We start from the raw sequence: 20581 nt of genomic DNA on the forward strand, positions 1-20581 counted from the left end.
TAGCCCATTCCATATAGTAGACAGCGTTAAGCAGGAAGTTTTCCTGTTGTGTCCTCATTACTTCTCTCCATCTGTCTTTGTGGAACTGCTGAGAATAAGTCACCATCTTTTGTGTGGTAGTCCTTCAATATGTGAAGTTACCTATCATGTCTTCACAAGTCTTCTGCTTCTGTCAGTATTTGTCATTTCACCTGATATTTATTCATTTGCACATGACCTCCTGACATCTCTCTCACCTTTGTGGACCCACTTCTTGAATAATTTTACATAAACAAACAATTTTTATTTGTTCAAACCAAAGACACAAGATACTGTATACAATCATGACTTCAAAGTACATGTGTGGTGTCAGCTACATTTTCATTGAATTTAGTTCTGTTGTTCTAAAATCCAAAGAGTGTTCTTTGAAAATAGACTTCCCTATCCATTAGGGCATTTAGCTTTTTGTTGATACAAGGAATTTCATAAGAATAAACACTCAAGGGTGCCTGAGTGGCTCAGTCAGTTGGGCTCCAACTTTGGCTCAGGTTATGGTCTCATGGTTCTTGGGTTTGAGCCCTGCATCGGGCATTGTGCTGACAGCTCAGAGCCTGAAGCCTGCTTTGGATTCTGTGTCTCCCTTTCTGCCTGCCCCCCCGCCCCATGCTCTGTCTCTCTCTCTCAAAAATAAATAAACATTAAAAAAAAAAAGTAAAAAAAGAAAGAATAAATATTCAGAATTTTACTCTTAATTAAAATACACTCGACTTTGACACAGATGTGCAGGTTCAAATGAACTATGTAGACCTTTGTAGTTTATAAGCAAATTATCTACTTACATCAGGGGTCAGACTTTTAGCAATGACAGGTCCAACCATTCCTGGAATAGTGGCAAATGTATTTGTGATGCCCAGGAGGATACCAGCATACCTGCAGAAACATTTTCATAGAGGTTTATTATTGTGTTATACATTTAAGTAGTTTCTTTCAATAGATAGCTGTACTATTTCCAGAATACGCTGTATTCTTGTGAAATTTTATGTCTAAATGAAATGTCTTACTAAGTTGGACTGAATATATTTTGAATATATTTAGCTGGCGAAAAATTTGCATTTCAATAGTTAATTAGCATTCTAACATTATATAGGGGAATGCAAGCCACTAAAATGATCCTTTTTATAGTGATTTAGAAAAGTGTTGAGATTGATTTTTATACATGACTATATTAGATAGGAAGCTTGATACATCTTAAGGTTTTTTAGTAAAAAAAAAATTATTTCTTGGTTACAAAATCTATTTCAGTGTTGAAAATTTGAAACAAATTAAGAAGAAAATAAAATTACCTATAGTCCTTTCATATAGAGATAATCAACATTAACACTTTGGTAAATATCCTAATTATTTTTGTTCATATGTATGTATTTTTAATATTATTAGAGAAATGAGATAATATTTAACATATAATTCTATAGCTTACTTGTTCTGCTTATAATGTATCTGCTTATAGCTAAGTCCTTACACACTATCCCAGAAGTAGACAAGTTTGGTATACATTGTGTGTGTGTGTGCGTGTGTGTGTGTGTGTAACAAAAAAAATGCATTTCTTAAAAAGTTTATTTATCTTGAGAGAGAGAGAGAGAGAAGGGGGCAGGGGTCAGAGAGAGAGAGAGAGAGAGAGAGAGAGAGAGAGAGAGAGAGAATCTCAAGCAGGTTCCATGCTATCAGTTCAGGAGACCTATACAGGGCTCAATCTCACAAACTGCGAGATCATGACCTGAGCTAAAATCAAGAGTCAGTTGCTCAACTGACTGAGCCACCCAGGTGCTGCAAAAATGCTTTTTTAATAAACACAGAAAACGTTGATTTATTTTAAGGGTAAAGCTTAGAGGAGTCAGGTATTCTCACCTATGTTTAGGTGCAAATCTTTAAAGAAAGAATTCCTGCTTGTATTTGGGAAACACTAGTGATCTGCTGACTTCTCCAATACATAAAGAATGTATGTAGACTGAGGAAGGCTAAATGAAATGCTTATCATTTTCTAAAAAGAAGTCATATTGGGGCACCTGGGTGGCTCAGTTGGTTAAGCATCTGGCTCTTGACTTCAGCTCAGGTCATGATCTCATGGCTTGTGAATTCGAGCCCCATGACGGGCTCTGTGCTGACAGTGCTGAGTCTGCTTGGATTCTCTCTCTCTCCCTTCTTCTTGGCTCTACCCTGCCCGCCCCCCACCCCCAAAATAAATAAACATGGAAAAAAAAGTTATATTGGACTGATAATCAGGAGACCTAAAGATTTGTGACCCCCCAGTTCTACCATTGACCATCTATGTAACCTTGGGCCAGTTAGTGATAGATTATTTCCCTTATCATTCATGGGTTCATCGATGGATACATGTAACATATTTGGTGGTACCACACAAGATCCCCCACAACCCACCAAATGTACTAAAATATTAGTTTTGAGTATAACATACACATGGAAATATGTAAAAATTGTAAGTGTAGAGCTTGATGAATTTTTACAAAGTGAACACAACCATGTTGCTAGCACTTGGTCAAGAAATGGGACTTACTGGAATAAACATTTTAAAGGACATTTTACATAAGGTTGAGCTGCCTCTCAGAATGTATAAGCTTTAATTTGAATAATCATAATTTGCCAGGTCATCTCTATTCGAAAACTTACAAGGATGATTTAATGCTTACCCTAAAAAGACTATAATCTTTTGCCTGATTGGCAGTGGTCTGGCCCTGGTCCATCTACCCAGCCTTGCCTTATTACCTAGTAGTCTATAATACCTAACTTCAGATTCAGACAGCTCTCATTCCAGCTGCTCACATCTGGTATGCTCATTCCTGTTAATTATCTCTACTCATACTATACTCAGTATCTGAAATCCACACTCTTTCTGTCCGGTGTTTTATTCCCTTTTAGTTTTTGCAGGGCCACTACATATATGCTCATTCATGCCAACCAGAGAAGTGGTACGTGACCCACGATTGTTTCAGGCTCTGTCCATGGATCCCTGGGGCACTGGCTGCACTGAATACTGGAGCTTTGTCTTACAGAGACTAGTACCTCTCTTGGACATTGGCTTCAAAGGATGCTGACTCCTGATCAGGAATTTCATACGAATGGAATCACACAGCATATAGTCTTTTAAATTATATACTAGGGTTGCTAAACATCCCAATTGTTATGTGTATCAATAGTTTATTCATTTTTTATTGCTCTCTTTTTAATTGAAGAAACTGGGATTTTGTCATACAGACAGTCAGTGCTATGTTCTATATTTGTAGACTGCATTCCTGAGACATCATTTAGCATAATCTTACATTCCCAGTATTTCCTGTATACTGATAGTATCTACACTCTAGATCACAGAGGGTGCATTAGATTCAGCTTTGATTTTGTAGCAAGAAAATTTAAAGGTGGTGATGGAGTTAAAAATTGGTTAACTAAGTAAATGGCATTTATTAATTTATTTTTCATAAGAATCATCTAGGTATATACAAAGTCCAATTAGAGCTTTTAATTTTTCATGAAATAATCAGTGTTATTATAAAATAAAATTCTGGTCCAAATTAAAGAAGCTTGAAATTTATTAGTTCATATAATCTTATTGTGGGATACTAAGATTTGTTAGTATTTAGGATCCTCAGTATCTTGGTTGCAGATGACGAATCTGAAATTCCTCTCTCCATTTTGGATATGGACAAGTGCCTACTGTGGGTTAACTGTGTCATCCCAAAATTCATATGTTGAGGGCCTAACCCCCCATTATGACTGTTCTTGGAGATACGGTTTTTAGGAGGTTATCAAGGTTAAGTAAGTGTAGGGTCTTAACCCAATAGGATTAGTGGCCTTATAAGAAGAGGAAGAAAGAGAAATCGCTCTATCTCTGTATTTACCAAGGAAAGGCTATGTGAAGAGACTGAGAGAAGGTGGCTGTAAGCAAGGAAAAGAGCTCTTGCCAGAACCTGACTATGCTGGTACCCTGATCTTGGACTTCCAGTTTCCAGAACTGTGAGCAAATAAACTTCTATTTTTTAAGCTACCCGGTATATGGCATTTTGAATGGCAGTTTGAGTTGACTAATACAGTGCCTAAATAAAACATCCTGCTGAACTGAATTAAATTATCTACAACTATCAAACATTTTTATGTTCAAAACTCATTCATAGTGGATACAATAACGAAAGCATATGGCACAGGTCTTTTTAGCTTATGCCCTGTAGGGAATGTATCTTAAATTAACCAGGCTTGGCAGAACCTGTCTTTTTTTTTTTTTTTTTTAAACCATTAACACCTTGCCAGTAGGAGGAACTGACTGTAATGCTGCCAGGCCTTTTCAGTGACAGATATTAAGTGCAGATGAATGCTGTGAAATTCTAAATGTCAGCACCAAGAAACTCATTCAGGTATTTCTATTACACTTGGCCAGGAAGGGCCATGAAAGATTGATGGCTATTTGGAAAAAAACATGTTGTACAGACTCAGTCTGGATTCTGTGGTGGTGGAATACTAGAATGCTATGGGATTAACAGTTAGAAATCTATCCGATTCCCTGATATCTGGGCAACAAAATCATTCATAGAAAATCTCTATCTCATTCTATAGAAGAAAAGGCTTAGAAAATACCATGAACACATGTGTATGTTATATACATGTTTATTCAAAAACCTCATCTCAGGTATGGCTCTAAGTATTTTATATATATCCCATTTTAATAGTAAAATCTACTCCATGAGGTAGGGATTGATATCTCCTTTCTACAGATGAAGAAAGATTGTAAAATGTTACCCAATTTGTCTGATTCCAAATCAGTACTTAATATTACAAGGTTAAAATCTATAACATTGCCTTCTTAACAACATAGTCATCACTGAATTCAATCTGTAGGGAATGCCAGTTTTCTTATGCTTAATTTTTTACCATAAGCTCCAGTGCTGAATGCTTAAAAGTCTGTGGTCCTCAACTGTTCCTGTTCTAACTATCAGAGCGCTTCCCTGTGCATGGGCAGACACTCAGCTGTTACCAAAGAAAAAGGAGCTAAGCAACATCATGGTCATAAAATATATAATCCCCCAGTTAACCAAGAGGTGGAGAACCAGAAACAGCTAGTATCCTTTGAATCAAGAAATTCTAGTTGGAAAGCTCATCTGAGGGGTTGAATCAAAATATAAGGGGGGGAGGGATAATTTTGACTTTGATGAGATTACATTTGTACAGCTATATACTTTTAAAAGTTACATATGTTGTTCATATACATACATATGTTGATCACAACCACAAATCTGGTGCTTACATGTACTTACCACTCTTCTAACTTCTACAACTATTTGTTGGTATCACTTATGTTACTAAACTGTTTAGTTTCATACTATATCTAGATAAATGTCTTTTTTGACTTATGACTCACAAAATGCCAGGGCTTGAACAGATGTGAAATTTAGCCATTCATCTGATGCTTGAAGCCCAGTTCTGGGATCCTGCCTGCACAACATCCAGTATATGCTTCAGGACATGATTTTATCACCCTCCACGCCAGCAGAAGCTTACACAGATGCAAACAAGGGCCATGTTACTTTCATGTTTGTGTCTTCAACATTTGGTACAGGGCCTGGCACAGTGTTTGTTAAATGACTAGATCCATTAGTCAGCATGCTATGACACTGAAATGTAGTAATTACAAATCTACCTAATTGTACAACCAATTCATCTTTTCCATCTTATCCAAAAGGATTATCATGGGAGATCTAGTTGAAATCCTGATATACTAAATATACTGTATTCTCTTTACGTCTGAGCCTAGAAATGTTGAGAAATCAGACCACTTTGCTATTTTGACTGTTAGTGATCTAATGTTATCTCGTTAGTAATCAATATTTTCTTTTCTAAGAGCTTACCAGTCATCCCTTTAATATTTTACTTGGATTGATTTGTGACTCTGGTCATGTCACCTGACTCAAAGTTTGCCAGAAAATAATAGTTTATTGCATTATGTCCAGGTACACTTATTACATTATGAGCTAAGTATATATGTGAATGTATGTGTGTTCTATTTTTTTCACAACAATCTTACAAGGTAGGTACCATGTATATTTGTTTTTTTTTCCTTCCCAGAAGCTCCTGCCAGATTCCAGAGCTTCTGATGGATGGAGGGCACCTGATGAATCCTGAACTACATTTCAGCTTCATGAAATGGAGTGGGTAGCTTACTGCCTTCTTTCTGGCTAGCTGGCTGGTGAGCCAATTTTATGTTCCTTACAATTTTTACTTCTCATATTTATTTACTTAATTTTATAATAAACTCACATAAACTGAGGCAACCAGAATATGTCTGTTCTTGGCTATGAGTTCTTTTCCCTGAGTTCTCAAAATAACTATTAGGCAGTGACCAATTTTTAAGATTTTTGAGAGACAATGATGTAGCAGAAAGATCCCTGGACTATGCTGTTGAGACCTAAATTCAAGTCTGCCATTTACTAGCTGTGACTTTGGAAGCCATATAAGTCCTCTGTACCTGAGTTTCTTCATCTTCAAAATGAGTTCTTTGTGTGTGGTGAGTGTTACCAATGGCCTTCTCTGTATCCATTCCCATGAGCTATGGGGAACATCAACTCTCACCTCTAACTTTAGAGTGGGTGCTAATTGTCCTAAAGTCAAATGGTATTCCCTTGGCCATAGGAATGGTTCAGGGGATGAATATGGGATTTGGTTTAGTTCAGTCAAAATGAAGCCTAGGACTTAACTTCCATGGTGGAGAGAGGAAAATATCTTTTCCTTTTTTCTTCTTCTTTAAATGTTTATTTATTTTGAGGGGGGGAGGGATAGAGAGAGAGAGAGAGACAGAGAATCCTAAGATAGTGCAGATGCAGGGCTCGAACCCACAAACCACGAGATCATGACTTGAGCCAAAATCAAGAATCAGAGGCTTAACAGACTGAGCCACCCAGGGTCCCCAATCCTTTTCTTTCTTGACTGATGTAAATAAAGAAGGATGTAATTCTGGTTGTTACTGGCAATTATTTCATTGTGTGATTTTACAAGCATACCCAGCCATATAGTTTTTTAAAACTATTATGAAAGTTAGAGAGTGGAAAAGAAAGGAGTTTTTGGTAATATTAGTGGACAGCTGATGTAAACTCTTTCCTGAAGCCAGATGTCTCTGGACTTTACACTAAAGAGAATCAATAGATTTTGCTGTTCAGCCAGCCTGAATTAGACATCTTTTGTGCCCAAATTCTCAATTCCCGTATCCCTTTGAGTGTTCATCAGCCCTCAGCTTGTTAAAATTTCAAGCTTAGACCAATCCAACAGCCTAATTTTAATACTACACTTGGGAACACCACTGAAAGAACATCTCTGTAAAATAGAGTAAAAATTCATCTCCAATCACAGCTGATCCTCATCAATGGCAAAAATCCCTTCAATGAGTTCTTAGTGACGATTTTCCTGGGTAGTTAGTTCGAACTTTTATGATTCTCAAGTCTTTTATTCCACCTGTCTTCTTTCTTAGTCTCAGCAATGAACCTGACTCCCATGTCAAAAAGAAATCAAAGACGAACAGTTAAGATTTTTCAATTAGTTATCTACTGCTGCACTATAAATTACTTCAAACTTAGCAACTTCGGACAACAAATATTTGTCATCTCACAGGTTCTGTGGGTCAGGAATATAGAAGTGGTTTAGCTGGCTCAGAATCCCCCAATCATGTTGACTGGGGCTGCAGTTACCTGAAGATTGGACTGGGGCCAGAGGATCCACTTCTTTAAAAAAAGAAGTTTTTTATGTTTATCTTTTTATGTTTATTTTTGAGAGAGACAGAGAGGGTGCGAGTGGGGAAGGGTCAGGGAGAGAGGGGGAGACACAGAATCTGAGGCAGGCTCCAGGCTCTGAGCTGTCAGGCAGAGCCTGTTGCAGGGCTTGAACTCACAAACAGTGAGATCATGACCTGAGCTGACGTCGGATGCCTAACCGACTGAGACACCCCGAGGTGCACCCCGAGGATCTACTTCTAAGCTCACTTATGTCACTGCTGGAGATAGTCTCAGTTCCCCCCGATGTGGGTCTTGCCACAGGGCCCCTAAGTGTCCTCCCTACATTACAGTTGAATCATCTGAGACAGAAAGCAAAGAAGTTGCAGTAATGCCTTTTTTGACCTAGTCAGATACCATTACTTTTGCCATATTCATTAGAAACAAGTCACTAAATCCAGTCCACACTCAACGGGATGGGAAATAGACTCTTTCTTTCAAAAGGAGAGGTGTGGGGGCGCCTGGGTGGCGCAGTCGGTTAAGCATCCGACTTCAGCCAGGTCACGATCTCGCGGTCTGTGAGTTCGAGCCCCGCGTCGGGCTCTGGGCTGATGGCTCGGAGCCTGGAGCCTGTTTCCGATTCTGTGTCTCCCTCTCTCTCTGCCCCTCCCCTGTTCATGCTCTGTCTCTCTCTGTCCCAAAAAATAAATAAACGTTGAAAAAAAAATTTTTTTTTTTTCAAAAGGAGAGGTGTGGAATTTGTGGACATATTTTAAACCACTACAATTCTCAAGTTCTCATCTCACCTCAAAACTCTTCTTTAATGAAATCCTCTTTACTACCTTCTGTTTCTTCTCATTTGAAAGCTAATCCCTCCACTCAGACTCTGAATCTCATTCCTTCCTGATTTCTACCAACTAGTCATTGTTACTTCTTCCTTTTAGCTTTAATCTTTCACTGTTGATTGAACTTTTTTTCTCAGCAATATTAACAGCCTGGGTCTCTTTCATCTTAAAAAAAAAAAAAAACAACTCAAACAATCATCTACCAATATATGCCCATCTTTAGCTTTTCCTCCTTCTCTTCATAGTTAATTGTTTTGAAATAGTTGTTTATTGGCAGTAGTTCTCAAACTTTAAGGTCCATAAAGACAACCCAGAGGAGCAACAAAATGCAGATTCCCTATTCCTGCGATCAAGAATTCTGCTTTATTTTTAACAAGCACTCTTGATGATTTTGATATAGATGGGCTAAGGATCACACTTTCAAAATCACTGCTTTATGTTGACTGTCTTCACCTTATCTTTCCATTCATTCCTTAAGTCACTGCAGCCTAGCTTCCTTCTTCTTGTCCCCCAGAAGCATTTACACCAAAATGTTTAATGAACATCTTCATCTGGGGAGGAACATTTTCATTCTTGTTTTACTTGACTTCTCTGTGACATCTGACACTGTTGATCAAGCTCTCCCTTTGGGGATCCTGATCTCTACTTATTTTCCTTCTCCTTCTCTGCTCACTTCTCCTCAATTACCCTTGCATCAGGTTCTTCTATCTCTTGATGAATTCCCAAGGTTTTCATCACTGTCTCTTGAGTAATTTTATCTGATTCCATGGCCTCACTTACTACTCATATGTCAATGACTCTTAAATCTTTATCTCTAACCCAGAGCCCATTCTTGAATTGAAAACTGGGTGGTCTTGGCTTCCTTGACACCTTATTCTTGATTTTCTTTCTATCTCTCTCTTGCTCCTCTTTAGTTTCCTTCTTTGGTTATTTCCCCTCTTTCTCCTAAGTGTTTGCCACGATCCACTCTTGGGATCACTTGTCATTCTACCTTCTCCCTCAAGGCAACTCTTGTCTTTTAAGTACTTCAAAATGTGGATTATTATTCCTTAATTTTCATTTAAAATCAGACTGCTTTCCTGAGTTCCAGATCCATATATCACACTGCCTATAACTATTATTTTCTAAATGTTTTCACAAATACTAAAATTTAACATGTCTGAAATTTTTATCTTCTCCCAAGACTGTTCTTCCTTCAGGCATCCCAATTCCAGTAAGTGGTATATCCATCTACCTAGTTGCTGATACAAAATACCTGGAAATCGGGGCGCCTGGGTGGCGCAGTCGGTTAAGCGTCTGACTTCAGCCAGGTCACGATCTCGCGGTCTGGGAGTTCGAGCCCCGTGTCCGGCTCTGGGCTGATGGCTCAGAGCCTGGAGCCTGTTTCCGATTCTGTGTCTCCCTCTCTCTGCCCCTCCCCCGTTCATGCTCTGTCTCTCTCTGTCCCAAAAATAAATAAACGTTGAAAAAAAAAATAAAAAAAAAAATACCTGGAAATCAACATCCTTGATATCTTCTCCTCACTCTTCAGGTCTAATCTATTGTCAAGTCCCACCTATTGTGTTTACAAATCATCCCAAATCCATCTACTTCTTTTTTATTCTTTTTTTTTTTAGAGAGTACATGAGGTGGAGGCGGGGGCGGGGGGGGCGGCGCTGGGGGAGAGATAGAGAGAGAATCTTAAGCAGGCTCCATGTCCAGTGTGTGGCCCGACACGGGGCTCCATCTCATGACTGTGAGATCACGACCTGAGCTGAAATCAAGAGTCAGATGCTCAACTGACTGAGCTACCCAGGCGCCCCTCCATCTACTTCTTTATATCTCCTATTATACCCTATCACTTTTTATCTGGGTTGCTGCAATAGCTTCCTAATTGGTTTCTTCTACTTGTACTCTTATCCATACAAGAGTGATCTTAAAAAAGAGCAGAGGATGTCATTTCCTATTTGTTCGGGATACAATATAAAATGCTTACTATACGCTCCTGCTTACTCTCCAGTGGCTTTCTTCTCTGCATCTCTGCTACAAATGACCTTCTCTCAGTTGGCTGAAATGTACAGTTATAGATTGAATGTTTGTGTGTCCCAAATTCATATGTTGAAGGCTTAACCCTATATTTGGAGACAGGGCTTTCAGATGATAAAGGTCAAATGAGGTCATAAGGATGGGGCCTCAATCTGATAGGTCTGGCACCCTTATCTGAAGAGTGAGAGACACTGGGGTTCTTATTCTGTCTGTACACATGCACAGACACTCTGAGGAAAGGCCATGTGAGCACTCAGCAAAAAGCAGCCCATCTGCAAACCAGAAGGAGAGTTCTCACAAGAAACTAACCATGCTGGCATCCTGATCTTGGACACTGAACTGTGAGAAAATAAACGTCTGTTGTTTAAGCCACCCAGTCTATGGTATTTTGTTATGGCAGCCCAATCAGACTAAGACACACACCAATTTCTTTTTCTACTTATGTAAATTCTGTCAGGAATACGACTCCTTTTTTGCCTGGCTAACTTCTTCTTACTCATTGCTCAGATTTTAGCTTAAATATCATTTCCTCAGAGAAACCTTCCCTTACTCCTTGATCCACATTATATCTCTCTATTATATTCTCTCATCTTTTCTTCAAAAACTTTTTTATTTGTGAGCCTTATGTTTCTAAAAGTTTCACAGGTCAGGGCTGTGTCTGTTATGACTGGTACTTGGCAGGCATTTGATAAGTACTTGTCAAAAGAATTAATTATCGTAATATATTACAATTGTTTAATTTTTTTTTTTAACTGCTTATTTCCTGAACTAGACTAATCTCCTTGCAAGTAGCAGCTGGGTGTTATTTTCTACTAGCATCATGTATATTGTGCTCAATGTATAGTAGGAACCCCAGACATGTTTGTTGTGTGGTGACCGGATTTGACTAGGTCAGGGCCTCATACTTGAGGTGCACAAGAATCACCCGAGGATCTTAACATGCAGATTCTAGTTCAGCAAGTCCAGATTCAGTGATGCCTGAGATTCTGTGTTTTTCAGAAAGTCCTACATAATACTGATGCTCCTGCTCCATGGACCAAACTTTGACTAATAAGGGATGAGTTGCTCTAAATCCATCCTGGTTCTCACTTTTTATGAGTCTATAAACTACATAACTGAACAATATCATTTTGTTTAACTCACTTCAAGTGAAATCCTTTCCAGATTTCTCTTCTAATCAGTAGCATAAAGGAGCATATTTCAGTCCTTTAATTATGTGCTATTTCCTTGAGTCCTTTTTTGGATAATCAGGCTTCATTCCTATGTTGTAAATCTTAAATACAAGCCTCAGAGTCACTGTGCAGCAATTTGTTTAGGCTTCTTCCTATCTTCTCTCCCACAGAAATGGCTTCTCATGCCTTTACTCCTTCAGCTTCAAGGGGTTTTTATTTCAGTTATGTTTGTATCAGATCTTTCAAATTATCATTAAATTTAATGAACTTTTCTTGAAGTTAATTTGCTTTTCAAATTCTCCCTTTCTTTCATCATTATGTTTAAAATTTTTTTAATTTTAATTTTTTTTAACGTTTATTTATTCTTGAGGTGGGGGTGGGGGCAGAGCACCAGCTGGGGAGAGGCAGAGAGAGGGAGACACAGAATCAGAAGCAGGATCCAAGATGTCAGCACAGAGCCTGATGCAGGGCTCAGACTCAAGCCATGAGATCACGACCTGAGCCAAAGTCAACATGCTGAACCAACTGAGCCACCCAGGCGCCCGTTTTTCATTATGTTAAGCTCCTTTACTTTTTCACTGACCAACAACTATACTCAATAAGCATTTCCTAGCTTATAAGGTTCACAAAATTCTTCCCTCCATTTTTTTCCCTCTATTTTAATTGTTTTTTTAAAATGTTAATTTATTTTGAGAGAAGGAGAGTGTGAGCAGGGAGGGACAGAGAGAGAGGGAGAGAGAGAAGTAGAGAGAGAATCCCAAGCAGGCTCCTCATTGTCAGAGCAGAGCTCAATGTGGGGCTCAATCTCATGACTGTGAGATCATGACCTGAGCTGAAATCAAGAGTTGGATGCTTAACTGACTAAGACACCCAGGAGCCCCTTAATTGTTTTTTGACAAAAGACTCTGGTATGTTGTAAATACTTTCAACATTAGACATTTAGTCTTATGATTAAAACCAGAGATTTATTCCTTCAGCAAATGTTTACTGAGCACACTCTATGTGACAGGCAGTATAATAAAACTTTCATGCATGATCAATCTTGAGATGTGAAAACATGATTACACTGCTAGATAGGATAAGAGATATATTCAGAGTTTTTTTTTTAAATCACAATAGACTTCTCACAGTGTAATATTTTTATTATTCTGATGATCAGATCCTTATACTCTTAAAAATGTAATATGAATATGTATATTCATATTAAAAACACAACAGGTTTTATATTTAATAGGGTTTAATGTAAACTAGATTAAAAATAAAAATCAGGTGAAACTATACAAAAGGTGTTTGAACTTCAGAATTTAAACACTGCCAAGACTATAACTAATGGTTTTAATAATTATTCACACCTATTTCTGGTTCTGAAAGTTTAAATTGATTTTAATTATATGAAAAGCTATGAAGATAACTCAAGAAGGTACTACTTTCTCTGTAGAACAGTGGCTATTTAGTCAATATGTAACTAATTATTGTTCCTACAAATCTCTAATTACTAACAAAAGTATTATTGTTTAAGGCAAGTAGTTGCCATTGTTAAATAAGAAACTGCCAGATTCATATGCCAGAAGAATGATAAGCTCTGTAGGTTTATGCAGTTTAACTTGTTGGAATTCTGAATCTTGGAAGGGTCCTATCCCAGATATGTGATTAGATTAGCAAGGTATAAATTAGTGAGATAAAGTAATATGCAGTCATTTCTTATTATGTAGTTAATTCCATGAAAGAATTATGTGAAAGTAAATGCATATATAAAAAATGAATATGTAACATAATATCTATAGGGTATGGCTGAATATTAAAGTATATCTATTTACATTGTTTTGGATATAGAGTAGAGAAGTTGAGAGGACAAAATATCTTAATGAGTAAAATCTCATTTAGATGTACTATTCCCTTTCATTCCTAATCTCAGCAAATACCATATTTTCAACCTTAATTTCAGTATTATTATCAATATAAATTTACATAGTACTCTGTGGAATTCACTATTGTGCAGATACTTTTTTCTTTTTAAGATTATTTATTTTGAGAGAGAGAGTGTGTGAGCACAGGCAGGGGAGGGGCAGAGAGAGAAGGAAAGAGAGAGAAAATCTCAAGCAGGCTCTGCACTGCCAGCATGGAGCCTGATGCAGGGCTTGAACCCACGAACCATGAGATCATGACCTGAAACAAAACCAAGAATTGGACGGAGGCTTACCTCACTGAGCCACCCAGGCGCCCCTATGCAGATACTTTTAATTTTTATTTAGTTTTTACTTTTACTTTTTTTTTAAATTTAATTTAAGCTCTATGCCCATCATGGCGCTTGAACTCACAACTCCAAGATCAAGAGTTGCATGCTCTACCGACGGAGCCAGCCAGGTGCTTCTATTTTTTATTTAAAAAAAAAAAAAAATAGCCCAACATGGGACTTGAACTCATGACTTTGAGATCAAGAGTCATAAGCTCTAACTGAGCCAGCTGGGTGCCATGCAGATAACTTTTTAGAGCTATTTAAATACATACACATGTAGCTGATATGTGACCTCAGCTATTTAACCCATCAGTTTCTCTAATTAACAGTTATGATTATTATGAAACTAAACAAGTTTCATACTAGAATTGGTAAATAACAATATCATAATAAAAGTAATATACATTTAAAGCTGTCATCTTTTGCTAATTTTTGGGAAAAGGCGACCCTACAATTCACCCTAAAAAGATTTACAAGGCTATATAATAATATGGACAGGTCTTTATAATTCTATGAAGGACTGAAGGATCACTTTTCAATATCCCAAAGATAAGAAAGTGAAAAAAGGTTTAAAACAAAGCCCAGTAGGTGATATTCAGCATATAAAAGTTGTAAAAGAAATAATTTGATAAAAGTGCAGCCTTTTGTTTCTATTTGTAAGTAAACCTTTGACACTAGTCAATGCTCCAAGTGATTTCTAAGTAGATCTGCTTAGGGGAGGCAATGTAACTTAGTAACGAAAGTATATGATCCCTTGCCAGGGCCTTGGTATCTAAATACTATTCTTCACTAAAAAGAACTGGTGTTCCTTGGAGAAATGGCTATTCCAAGGTATTTCAAGGCAGGGAAGATACACAGTGAAAATATCTGGTTGTTGCATCAATAAAGAAGTGGTCAAAAGGAAGTGGGATGGGGGTGGCAAGGAGGAGGGGGAAATGTTGATAGGCTATAGGAGCCAGATTGAAGGGGAACCTGTTGGCTAAATCTGAGATAATGTGGGCATAAAAACAGATAAGGACAATCATGGATTGTAACTCATTAAATAAATTAGGAATCTCTGAGGCCACGCTGATGCTAGATAAAGAAGTGGAGCGGGGGGCGCCTGGGTGGCGCAGTTGGTTGAGCGTCTGACTTCAGCCAGGTCACGATCTCGCGGTCCGTGAGTTCGAGCCCCGCGTCGGGCTCTGGGCTGATGGCTCAGAGCCTGGAGCCTGTTTCCGATTCTGTGTCTCCCTCTCTCTCTGCCCCTCCCCCGTTCATGCTCTGTCTCTCTCTGTCCCAAAAATAAATAAACGTTGAAAAAAAAATTAAAAAAAAAAAAAAAAGAAGTGGAGCGGGAGGGAAGATCTTCTTACAATAGAATGACAAATGATAAATGTGGAGGGAAAGAGGGTGGAAATACCACTGTTTTGAAGCCACTATAGTAAAAATTGGCTTGGCATGGATCAAGTCTAAGTTGGTGGTGATGAGGGGAGTTTGACGAGGAGCAGGGTGTTTGTATGATCTCAAAGCGTCTTTCCAGAGATGCTTTATTAGTTGAAGGGGGAAAAAGTTAGTTGTTATTAGAGAAATTACAACACCTTGACTGGGTGATCAAAATTAATGTCACTAGGGGCCGCTGGATGTGATTCCCTGAGGTCACAGGCCAGTGAATCTGGTCAGGGATACATTACCTAAATGGAATCACAAGACATGAGACAAATCCACATCGAGTGTGGGCATTCCAGGTATTTAGGCTAGCATGAACAAAGGACCAAAGGTGGAAAAGAACACACATGCGCATGCACGTGTGTGTGTGTGTGTGTGTGTGTGTGTGTGTGTGTGTGTGTGTATGTGTGTGTCAGGGAATATTTTTTGAGAATAAAGAGTAGCTCAGTTCATTTGAGGCAAAGAATACAAAGAAAGTGATGTAGGTGAGGGAGGAATAAAATTATAAAGATTAAATTGGGACTATAACATGGAGGGTTTTGCATGTTGGCTGAGAATTCTATATTTAAATTTAATAGAGAATATAAAATTTGACTTTATTATATAATAGTAAAGTGTTGACATACAATAAGACCAATACCCAAATTGTTTTTTAGAAAGAGTTTTAGCGTGGTACTAAATGTGAAAGGCTATTTTCATTCTTCCATTCATGCACCTGATTGACCATGACCCAGCACAGGGCCATGGTGTGGCTGGTGTAAATAAGAGATGTGGCCCCTGTGCTCTCAGAGCTTATAGTCCCAGAGCTTTTGCTTAGGTTACCACCTTTTATATCAAATGGTTTCTTGGTCCAATGCCTAAATTTTACTGGTTTTCTTCCTTGGTTCCCCACTGTTGGGTGGATATGTAACACTGAAGCTCCTACTTTCTTGGTATGGTCATGTAAGTCAACCACTCAACAAGTGTGGACTGGGTGTGCCTCTCCTTGTGCAGAAGTTGTGATATAGATATATAGCATGACTCAGTCTGAGGGAGTTTACCTCCAAATTGGGGAGGTAAGAAAGAAGAGTTGCATTTAGAAACAATTACAAATCAAGGTAAGGCAGTTAATATAAATGCATCTAGCATAAAATTATAAATGAATGCACTGAGAAGAAGAGGAGAAAAAAGTAAGCATTAATGGTCTAGAAAGGCCTAATGAAGAACTGGGGTGTGAACTGGGAAGGATGTAGAGGGATGGGGAGAAAATGGCCCTGCCACAGGGGCCAAGAATGAGCCTTAATAGAAGGCACTGCAAAGCGGCAGAAGGACTCATCAGGGAGCTGGGCACACTTATATTCTGATCATGTGGAACCTCCTTGGACTTCTTACTTTAGGTACTTACTGAAGGGATGGGAGACTGAGAATTAACAGGAATCAGAAAATTCTGTGGTAGTCTAGGTGTGAAGAATTTAGGCTGGGGGAAGATGGTAGGGGACCATCTATCTTTTCTCCAAATGTAAATTCATATCCATTAAAAATTAACTGTACCAAATCTTCTGGGTTAAAATATTTACACAGCCTCCTCCTCTACCATGATAACTGGCACAAAAGAATCCTAGAAGTATGTGGCCCAAAGAATATTTCCAGAGAGGGAATTGTAAAAATAATTCTGGGCTTAAAGAGTAAGAATTTTAGGTTTGTATTTTGGCTCTATCATTTATTAGCTGTGGTAGTACAAGACAAATCACTTAACTTCTCTGAATCTGAGTCTTTTTAGTCATAAAATAAGTTAAGAATATCTATCTTATAGGAATGCTTTAAAGATAAAAATGAGGTAATGTTTGTGAAAGTGATTGATAAGTTAGACAAATATATTTGCACATGGGTAAGATAATAATTAGATAAATAATTTGGTCTGGTCTTAGGCATTCATCCATCCAACTAAATGGCCACTATGTGCCAATTACCACAGTAAACTTTGAGGATAATAAGACAGCGTCTGCCTTCAGAGTTCCTATTCTAGCTGGGTAGAGAGACACAAGTTATAACGTGTAATGTTTTTTGTTTTTTTTTTTTAATTTTTTTTTTTTTTCAACGTTTATTTATTTTTGGGACAGAGAGAGACAGAGCATGAACGGGGGAGGGGCAGAGAGAGAGGGAGACACACAATCGGAAACAGGCTCCAGGCTCCGAGCCATCAGCCCAGAGCCCGACGCGGGGCTCGAACTCACGGACCGCGAGATCGTGACCTGGCTGAAGTCGGACGCTTAACCGACTGCGCCACCCAGGCGCCCCACGTGTAATGTTTTTTATGGGAACTTGTGTACAGAGGTGATAACAGTTAAAAGCTTAAATTTAAAAACAATTTCAAGTGTTAATTATCACGTAAACTGAAGTTTTGTTTCAAAATTTAATGTCATTCCTAGAGTAGTCAAATTTATAGAGAAAGAAAGGAGAATGGAGGTTGCCAGGGACTGTGGGGAGGTTGGGAACGGGGAGCTAGTGTTTAATGGGTACAGTTTCAGCATGGGAAGAAACAGTTCTGGAGACACATGCTAGTGATGGTCGCACAACAATGTAAATGTACTTAATGTTAATGCCACAGAAGTGTACACTTAAAAATGGTTATGGGGTGCCTGGGTGGCTCGGTCAGTTAAGCGTCTGACTTCGGCTCAGGTCATGATCTCACGGTTTGTGGGTTCGAGCCCCGCGTCGGGCTCTGTGCTGACTGCTCAGAGCCTGGGGCCTGTTTCAGATTCTGTGTCTCCCTCTCTCTCTCTGCCCCTCCCCTGTTCATGCTCTGTCTCTCTCTGTCTCAAAAATAAATAAATGTTAAAAAAAAAAAATAAAAAAAAAATGGTTAAAGTGGTATATTTTGTGCTATATATATTTTACCACAATTAAAGACATGAATTTAAAGTCATTCTTTATCTTAGCCGATCTTTATGTTAGTACTCACGAAGGTGCAATATCCAGATGGTTGATGCTAAATCCAGAAGAGCAAAAGCCTCCCAGTGTTGTTGATATGGTTAAGAATGCAACGGCCAAAGAATAATCACAACCTATAAATCCAGCGGCTACCAGGAATACTGCAGGTCCAATCATTCCTGGAGTTAAAAAGTTATAAACAGAAAAGAAAGCTCCAGTATTAACATTTGCTTGTGCTACCAATAATATAGTACAAATCTGAGGTTTGATATTACTGCCACCTACTGTAGAGACACTGTGCTGCCTAGGAGACAACTTACATAGTTTTCATGAAAAAAAAAAACTACTGGAAAACACAGATATAATACAACTAATGTAAAAGTAAAAAGAAAATATCATTATGGAATATGATTAAATCTACATGTGACCTAGACTCAGCTAAAGTTCTAGGAAGAGCAAGAAGAGGATGACTGAAAAATATAGTTCTCGAGAAAGCAATAGTTGTTGATACAGAAAGAGATTTAAAATTCATATAACCAAGGAAGATAAACTAAATAAACTCTATTAAATAAAGTTAGAAAAACACTCCATCTAGGTTTTAGCAATTGATAGCAATATACACATTTTACTACAGGCATTTAAGCATAAAATATAAGTAACAGGAAGGGACTCAATGAATGGGTTGCCATTCTTTCTGTTCTACAGCAGTGCTATCCAATGACCATCTGTGACAATGGAAATGTTGTATTTGTATATACTGCAGCTGAGAAACTTATTTTTAAAATTCAATTAAATGTAAATAGCCATATGTGGATAGTGGCTACCATATTGGACAGAGGAGGTGAACAGGAAGCAAAAAAGAGAAAGTTGGGTTGAATCTACTTCACTTGCAGGTGTGGAGAAATTTCTTGAGAATTGAGACAAGCAAGCAATGGAACAGGACAGCACCTTCCAGCAGTAGCTGCTCAGGGTCCTGCTACAATGTAATTTCTCAAGTATAACCTTCAGCGACTTCCAGGGTCCCTGCTTACTCAAGATCTTAAAAAAAATGAAATAATTATCATAGATAATTTAAAATTTACCTTGATGAAAGCAGTCTGAAACACACGATTATTTAAGGTAGCTTTGAGTTCTCTGATTTATAGCTCCTCATTTAATATAATGATGCCAGTAAATGTTTTTGGATTAAAAATTAAAATGTATTCACTTAGAAAAGGGATAGAGACTTAAAAATATTATTTTCACTGCAAAATTGGAGCCGAAAACAAAATGATTTATAAAATTCTGGAAATGATATTCAGCAAAGCAAGCCATTTTTAATGGTTAAGACTAGGGTGGAGATAATAGGATATTATAAATATTAACCCGCAAAATACATAGTTCAAAAACAACATTTATTTGTTCGTTCGTTCGTTCATTCATTCATTCATTCATTCATTTATATTTGAGAGAGTGCGAGCAGGGGAAAGGGGCAGAGAAAGACAGATAGAATCTCAGACTCCATGCTCAGCATGGAACCCAACATGGGGCTCAGTCCCACAATCTTGGGATCACTACCTGTGCTGAAATCAAGAGTCAGACACTCATTTGACTGAGTCACCCAGGTGCCCCAGATCCAACCATCTTGTATAGAAATGCACTACATGCATTAAAACATAGTGTTTTAATATGTGAACAAAATAAATGACTAATATCATTTTTATTTTGCTTTGCACAGTAAACACAGTAAACGATTGTAAATCAAAACAAACATTGATTCACTTCACTTACCTATAAGGCTAAACACTCTTCGGACACATATAGTTGAAAAATTCCATTTTGCCCTTAAATTGTCAGCAGCTTGACCAGATAGGATCATACATAACCAACAGCCAAAATAAGGCAGTGCAGATAGAAGCCCATTCTGGAAGGAATAAGAAGATACAGAATTAATTGGTGGGGGGAAGGGGAGTAAGAACCAAAACAATATTCATATACACACATTCACCACCACTCAAAAACAAAGGAAATTCATACAATATAGTGTTGATATTAATACAGTCTAGTCTGCTCAAGGTAATCTTGTTTTTTTTATAATTTTTTAAAAAGTTTATTTATTTATTTTGAGGTGGGGGAGGGGCAGAGAGAGAGAGGGATAGAGAGAGAATCCCAAGCAGGCTCTGTGTTTAAGCACAGAACCGGATGTGGGGCTGGAACTCATGAACCATGAGCATATGACCTGAGCCA

At 38.1% G+C, this 20581-nt stretch overlaps 1 protein-coding gene and 1 long non-coding RNA gene across 5 annotated transcripts in view; both read right to left on the reverse strand.

Annotated features, from left to right (window-relative positions):
- LOC147581031 (uncharacterized) overlaps window positions 1-20581 on the reverse strand; it is a 372192-nt gene that overhangs the window by 80841 nt on the left and 270770 nt on the right. The gene's annotated exons all lie outside the window — the stretch shown is intronic.
- SLC17A5 (solute carrier family 17 member 5) overlaps window positions 1-20581 on the reverse strand; it is a 48517-nt gene that overhangs the window by 4331 nt on the left and 23605 nt on the right. For 3 of the 4 annotated variants that reach the window (XM_025925587.2, XM_086707244.1, XM_086707241.1), the window contains 3 exons: window positions 20126-20258; window positions 18387-18534; window positions 819-909 (listed from right to left, as the gene is read on the reverse strand). In XM_025925587.2, the coding sequence (XP_025781372.1) occupies window positions 819-909; window positions 18387-18534; window positions 20126-20258 (372 nt within the window). The remainder of the gene's footprint in view (window positions 1-818; window positions 910-18386; window positions 18535-20125; window positions 20259-20581) is intronic. The other variant, XM_086707242.1, reaches the window with a different exon arrangement.

This window comes from Puma concolor, chromosome B2, assembly GCF_028749965.1.
Source record: "Puma concolor isolate L17-30 chromosome B2, mPumCon1.1.hap2, whole genome shotgun sequence".
Lineage (NCBI taxonomy): Eukaryota > Metazoa > Chordata > Mammalia > Carnivora > Felidae > Puma > Puma concolor.